This window comes from Erythrolamprus reginae, chromosome 8, assembly GCF_031021105.1.
Source record: "Erythrolamprus reginae isolate rEryReg1 chromosome 8, rEryReg1.hap1, whole genome shotgun sequence".
Lineage (NCBI taxonomy): Eukaryota > Metazoa > Chordata > Lepidosauria > Squamata > Dipsadidae > Erythrolamprus > Erythrolamprus reginae.
The window spans coordinates 26,991,793-26,999,406 of NC_091957.1; the positions used below are offsets into that span (position 1 = coordinate 26,991,793).

Below are 7,614 nucleotides of genomic sequence, written 5' to 3' on the forward strand. Positions count from 1 at the left end.
ATTGTAGGCACAGGAGTCAGGGGTTTACAGAAAGATCTCTTAACAGAAATCCGTCATGGGAGTAATGGCTTCGAGGCAACTTGTTTTTAAATCTATTTATCTTCAAAAAAACCTCCCTTGTTGACGAAAGCTTAAAACAACGTTTAACAGAGTTTTCACCGTCTCTTTCCCCCCCCCCTGCCGTTTCGCTTTCCGGTTTGCCTTACCTGCCTCCGGCCCAGCCCACCACCTTCCTCAAATATGCAAACCTATAGTAAACAGACACCTGGCACAACTGAGCGAGCAGCTGGACAACAGCCTCTTTTTTTTCTCCTGTCAGTCGGCAGGTTAAAGTCACCTTGCTGGGAAAGGGAGGGAGCCCTGATCCGCTCGGAGCCCTTCATTGGCAATTATTAATCACATTCCTGAAGGCCAGCGTGGGGTAGAAAAATGCCCCACCGTGTCGAAGGAAGTGGGGTTCAACCATTGGAAATACCTCCGGCTGGCCGGCTGGTTATCTCCGCCACGGCTTTGCTGTTGCTGATGTTGGCATACCGGTATTTCAAGTCTCGCGTGCCCCCTGGCAGCACCCCAACTGGGGCCGCGGATGTCAACGTCGCCGGGGCAGAGCAAAGAGAATGGCAGGTTTGTAGCCAGACGGAAAACCAGCGAGAGACACTGAGGCACCGAGGAGGAGGAGGCAAGGAGATGGAGCCATGCCCCCCAGGGACCAATCACCTGACGGAGGTGGGTAGACATGGTGGAGTAGCAGAAGAGTGGGGGCAGTCCCCAATCCCTGCTGGCAGAGAGCTGCCTGACACGAGAGAAACTGAGGCAGAAGAAGAACAAGAGCTACGGGAAGTGAGCCGCCCAGAACCCAGGGTGGAACAAGGGTGGCAGTCAAAAGACAAATCGGGGGACATTAGCAAAACTGGGGATGATTCAGACAATTTAGGTGGTCATTCCAGAGTGGTTGGTCTACTCAACCAAGAGAAGGAACCTGGTAACATCCCTGGCTGGGATGTTGATACTGTCGGAGCTGAATTTAGCTGTGCAAAGACAGTAGAGAAGGATGTCCTTTCTACAGATGGGAGCGACATCAGTTTGAAAATAGGAGGAAACCCACAGCTGGGGAAAGACACCGCCCATGTGGTGGAGAGGTGGTTTGGCCCAGAGAAGATGCCGTCCTTCTATGCCACCAGTGACATCAACCACAGCCACTTACAATCTCACGTGGCCTATGCATTTTCCTCAGTGGCTAAGGTGGAGGTGGAGGAGAACTTCATCAAAGAGAGGCGACGTTCTGGGAAAGTTGAAGACCCTCAACTGAGAGGAAAAGTCTACAACTACTTTGTTCAGTCCACTTCTCAATCCGTCACTAATAAAGCCGCCTTCGGTTCCAACGCGGATCTCCAACAATCCTGTAACCTCTCTACTGTCAACATACTTAACGTGTCCAAGAAATGTGGGGCTGAGGAACCTGCCTGCTCATCAGCAACCAAAGATGAAGCCAACAAGCTTGTTTTGGATCAGGTTCCAGACACGTCTTCCAATGTTCTCCTCGGTCCTGCAAAAGGCACCCAGCCTAAGGACCAAAGAGAAGCAGCTGTTGTTGAAGAAGACAGTATCTCTGCAAAGCCTCTGTTGGCTAGATATAGCTTCACCCGTAAAGAGAGCTTCCAAAGAATTGCAGATAATCCAGAGTTACAGATGCCGATGGAAGATTTTGGTTCTTCCTCAGCTGGCCACACCTCACCTCCAGCTCCCCTTCGCTTGGATTCTACGTCATCCCTGGTGAGATCCATGCAAAATCTCCCGAGCGGTGGAAAAGAGGAGCCATTGGTGGAGCTTGTGGCCGGCGCTAAATTTTTTCATCTCCCACTCAGCTCGGACTTCTCTCTGGGTGTGCACTTAGATCTGGGAAACTGCTACCAGGTCTTGTGCATGGCCAAGAAGCAGAAACTGAAGGATCTGCAAGAGGCGGCCTACAAGGTCATGAGCGACAACTATCTCCAAGTGCTGAAGACCCAGGCCATCTTCCGCCAACTCAACGCTGCAGAGAGAGACCTGATCCTAGAGAAGAGGATGCGAGGCAAGAAATACTTGACTGTGGCAGATATCGGTTGCCACACAAGTGGACTCTCTTACTACGATGACCAGGAAGACGCTTGGCATCCATTGACTCACATCCCTGTGGAAGCCATCTCCAGGGGTTGTGCCATCTGCAGCATGTTCAACTACCTCTTCGTGGTTGCTGGCTGCGGAGGGTATGGAAGGTGTCAGAAGCCATCCAACCGTGTCTTCTGCTACAACCCCTTGACCGACATCTGGCAGGAGATCTGTCCGCTCAACCAAGCCAGACCCCACTGTAAGCTGGTGGCCCTGGATGGTTGCCTCTACGCCATCGGCGGAGAATGCCTCTACACAGTGGAACGGTACGACCCACGCCTGGACCGATGGACATTTGCCGCCCCTCTACCCAACGACACCTTTGCGGTGGCCCACACTGCCACTGTCTGCGACGGGGAGATCTGCGTGACAGGGGGCACCCTAAGATACATGCTACTCAGGTACGTCAGACGGACCGACACCTGGAAAGTCCGTCTTGCTGGAGGAAGTCCGGACAGGACAACTGAGATGGTGACTGTTGATGGCTTCATCTACCGCTTTGACCTCAACCAGAGGATGGGCATCAGTGTCTATCGCTGTAGCGCCAGGGCCAAGCTGTGGTATGAGTGTGCCACCTACCCATTGCCCTTCCCTCCTTGCTTCCAGTGCTCCGTGGTTGGAAATATTGTCTACTGCGTTAGCCGGCAGTTCCAACTCCGTTTCCTAGCCGACTTGGTGTCCCCGCGGTTTGGAAACAAGGAGCTGAAAAAGTTCCCTTCCCCACGAGGAACCCTCATCCCAGTTACTCTCATTTTGCCCGAGGGGTACAAAGCATTTCAGACAAAAGTTTGACGGGCCCTGTGCAAGCTGCCTTTGGAACAACAAGGCAAACCTACTTCCAAAGACCATGATCTTGCCTTGCCATCAAGGCAAGTAGGACTGCAGGCAGGGTGGGCTCATCTCTTTCTGTCAAGACACAGAAAAGCAGAGTTGGGAGGGACCTTGGAGGTCTTCTAGACCAACTTAATCTTTGTACATTTGCATATGAATTAACCATAGACTTTGAGGTCCCATAGAGCATTCAGAAGTGAGGGAAAATTTAAAGCCAATTCTGTACAACCAGGATGGTGGTGGTCTTCCATACCATGTTATCTCCTGCTGGTCTGTGAATTTAAGACCGAGTCCTTCCGTGATCATCTCCAGTTGGGATCCCTCTTTAGATCCTTGGGATAGGAGAAGAGGAATATGGATCTGTCTGGTTCAGAGCAGAGAGCTTGAACAATCTGTGATCTCCGGGCCTTTAGGAAACCCATCATCCAGACAACAATCCCAATAATATTTCTCCATGTAACGTTTTCCAGCAAATGTTAATTGGGGGTAGAGTGCTTCTGGATTTGGAGTCTCCATCCCAAATGACAACCTTCCTTTCTCCCATTTTAAATCTTCTTTTTTATAGTTTTGTAGGCTGATCAAGAACTTCACGCCTTCAAAATGAAATTACTGTTGCTGTTTCTCCTCCTTCCTACCCTTTGCCAACCCTGTCATCTCCTTGTAGGCCTACTCCATCACGCCTCCTTAGAACAGAAAGACCGTTGGCTCCATGTGATGGAAGAAATGGGTTCCTTTAGCAATAGCATTTAGACTGATGTATCACTTCATAGTGCTTTCACAGCCCTCTCTAAGCGGTTTACAGAATCAGCCCTCTTGCCCCCAATAATCTGGGTCCTCATTTGATCCACCTTCAAAGGCTGGAAGGCTGAGTCAACCTTGAGCCAGTGGTAAGATTTGAACTGCTGAACTACAGCTAGCAATTAGTTGAAGGAGCCTGCAAGTGCTGCACTGTAACCACTGCGCCATCCCGGCTCTGAGGATAAATGGTTGCAACAAAAGGACGGCTAGATCTAAGGTTCCCCACGCAAAGCATGACAGATTTTCCCTCTCTCCCCATTCCTTCCCCTTTGCACCATTGGTTCTATCCAATGATGTGCTGGATAGGTGTTTTGGGAACCGCTTGGGTGTTTGGTGCAGTTTGCATCCTTTTCCCAGGCTAGGCGTCCTTGAAAACTAGAATTAGGCTGGTTCTCACACCTCTGGTTTCCGTCAAGCCTGTCATGCCCCCTTCTCATTTCTATTCTGCATCCTGGACATAAACTGTTTCAACGCCTACCCTCAAGACGTCGCTACAGACCACTGCACACCAAGACAACTAGACACAAGGATAGTTTTTTCCCGAATGCCCTCACTCTGCTAAACAAATAATTCCCTCAACGCTGTCAAACTATTTACCAAGTCTGCACTACTATTACTACTATTTTTTTCCCATCATTCCTATCACCCTTTTCCTCCCACTTATGACTGTATGACTGTAAATTGTTGCTTGTATCCTTAAGATTTTATTAATATTGTTTCCTGATTCCTTATTTTATTAATATCGATAGTTTCGTCTTTGCTTATTTGACCCCTATTGCAATCATTAAGTATTGTACCACATGATTCTTGACAAATCTATATTTTCTTTTATGTACACTGAGAGCATATTCACCAAGACAAATTCCTTGTGTGTTCAATCACACTTGACCAATAAAGATTTCTAAAGAATTCTATTCTCCACATGCCAATTGCCCCCTTTCTTCCCTCTCCCCCACCACAGCAATCTATGACAGGATATTTACAAAGTGCAAAGGTGTGGGTGGACCCAGATTGTTTGGGGGCAAGAGGGCTGACTCTGTATAAACCACTTAGAGAGGGCTGTAAAAGCACTATGAAGCGGTAGATAGGTCTAAATGCTATTGCTATTGCTATTGATGATGGCAGAGCTGACCCTCATCCTGGACCTACGAACCCTTCGCTTCCTTCACAAAAATCTTCCCTGTTTGACTGGTGACTGGCAGTTTCTCTCTCTACCTGTACTGTACAGGTAGTCCTCAGGTTACGACCAGCGGTGGGCTACTAGCCGGAACGCTAAATTGCACTCGCCACTGCGGCTCCTAAGTGCTTGTGGGGCCAGCACGGTTTTGCTTCCTCACCTGTGGAAGTAGCAAAATCACACAAGGAGCTGCAGGTGCACCCGTGTTTCGCGAGGGTTTTTTTTGCTTCTGTGCATGCCGAAACACGGGCGCACCTGCGGCTCCTTGCGTGATTTTGCTGCCTCCACAGGTGCAGAAGCAAAACCGTGCTGGCCCCACAAGCACTTACAAGCCATGGGGTGAGCGTAATTTATTGTTCCGGCTAGTAGCCCACCGCTGGTTATGACCATCCGTTTCATGACTGTTGAAATGGCGCTGTTGCAGCATCCCCTGATTTGGACGCTCAGCCTGAATTTACAACGGTTGCAGGATCACGCCGTTTGCAATCTTCCCGTAACGGCTTCCAACAAGCAAAGTCAAGGTGGTGGTGGTGGGGAACGGATTTGGTGAAATGGCAGCGTGATTTGCTTAATGGCCGTGACAAAAAAAAACCCAAAACAAACAGACGCGGCTGATTTAAACAGCCGCATTGCTTAGTGATAGAAGTTCTCCTCCCCATCGTGGCCGTAAGTCAGGGGCTTGCCTGAAATGAGCATTCCATGATGTCACAGCAGGGGAAGCCCTAACACAGTGATAGCGAACCTATGGCACGGGTGGCACGCAGAGCCATATCTATTGCCACGCGAGCCGTTGCCCTAGCTCAGCTCCAACGTGCATGTTTGTTCCGGCCAGCTGATTTTTGGCTTGCACAGAGGCCCTGGGAGGGTGTTTTTGGCTTCCAGAGAGCCTCCAAGGGGATGGGGGAGGGCGTCTTTATCTTCCCCTGGTTCCACGGAAGCCTTTGGAGCCTGGGGAGGGTGAAACACAAGCCTACTGGACCCACCAGAAGTTCGGAAACAGGACATTTCTGGCCTCCAGAGGGCCTCTAGCCAGTGGGAGAAGCTGTTTCCGCCCTCCCCAAGTATTGAATTATAGCATTTAGCAATAGCAATAGCATATAGATTTCTATACTGCTTCACAGTGCTTTGCAGCCTCTCTAAGCGGTTTACAGAGAGTCACCATATTTGCCCCCAACAATCTGGGTCTTCATTTTATCGACCTTGGAACGATGGAAGGCTGAGTCAACCTTGAGCCTACTGAGGTTCAATCTGCCAAACTGCTGGCAGTCAGATAAGCAGTAGCAGCTTACAGTACTGCACTCTAACCACTGGGCCACCGAGGCCTTATTATAGATATGGGCACTCATGCATGCACAATACTGCAGGTGCATGCTCTTTTGGCAACCGAGGAAAAAAAGGTTCGCCATCACTGCCCTAACAGCTCCAATGTCAAACCGCAACAAATTGTCAAGTCTTAACGCTACTAAATAATGTACGGGTCGTTTTTCAGGGGTTTGGACTGTGCAAATAAAATAAAGCCACCAGGCAAAAAAAAAAAAAATTAGCAAAACCCTTAAAAACACTGCCTCCTCTATGTTAATCTGTTTTTTTTTTAAAATCATGCCTTATATTTTTTTTTATCCCAGCCCTCTCTGCCCCTTCCTTCCTCTATTACCATAAGTGAATGAAATTGGATAATTAAGACACATAACCTGCCATAATCATTAATAAGCGCTACACCCACTGTCTTCGCTTGCGTTTGCCTCCGAGTATCAACAATTACTCATCCGGAACCTCCATCCGAAATGGATGCCGTTTCCTTTTGAGATCTGTTCGTTTTTATAAAAAGGTTTTATAGACTTAGACTGAGCCAAGATGCTGAACTGCCCACGCCGGTTAACCAGAGTTAACCACATTCACCTGTGCCACTGAAATCTCGTGGGAGACGGGGCTCAGCTAGATGACCATCAGCATTGGGTGGAGTCCCTTTTTAGGGTTCACACCAAAGTGCGTCCCCTTTCTTGAAGCCTTCTTAATTAGATTTTTAGGAACTGCATTTTCTCTGCCTGGAGAAAAGGATTTTCTGGGCCTTGGAGCCGAGACGGTGGGTAGCCGTGGGTAGTTGGCATCACGGCTAAAAAATGGTAATTTAGCAAGGTTGAATTAATTCAGATTTACTCAACCTAAGATAAATGGGGGTGGGGCGATTCCTGGGCTTTTTATAGATTCATCTTTTGTTTTTTTTTAAATCCGTGCAAATACAGATATGTGTGCTCAGCTCCACATGCAAATATATGTACTGTATTGTTAAAGGAAAATATTTGTAGTTCAAGGTTGAAATCAGGGGTCCTTGGTGTTCTTTGAACTGGGTAAAGTTTTCTTGCAGGTGACAGTAGAAATAGAATAACAATAATAATAACAACAGAGTTGGAAGGGACCTTGGAGGTCTTCTAGTCCAACCCCCTGCTTAGGCAGGAAACCCCACACAAGTTCAGACAGATGGTTGTCCAACATCTTCTTAAAAACACAACTTCTGGTGGCAAGTTGTTCCACGGATTAATTGTCCTCATTGTCAGGAAATTTCTTCTTAGTTCTAAGTTGCTTCTTTCCTTGTTCAGCTTCCACCCATTGCTTCTTGTTCTACCCTCAGGTGCTTTGGAGAATAGGTTGACTCCTTTGTG

The 7,614-nt window shown here is 48.4% G+C and overlaps 1 protein-coding gene across 1 annotated transcript; it reads left to right on the top strand.

The window, feature by feature from the left end:
- The first annotated feature begins 361 nt into the window (after nt 1-361).
- KLHDC7A (kelch domain containing 7A) lies at nt 362-4,698 on the top strand. Its single transcript, XM_070758279.1, has one exon. The coding sequence runs from the start codon at nt 430-432 to the stop codon at nt 2,938-2,940; it is 2,511 nt and encodes an 836-aa protein (XP_070614380.1). The 5' UTR covers nt 362-429; the 3' UTR covers nt 2,941-4,698.
- The last annotated feature ends 2,916 nt before the right edge of the window (nt 4,699-7,614 follow it).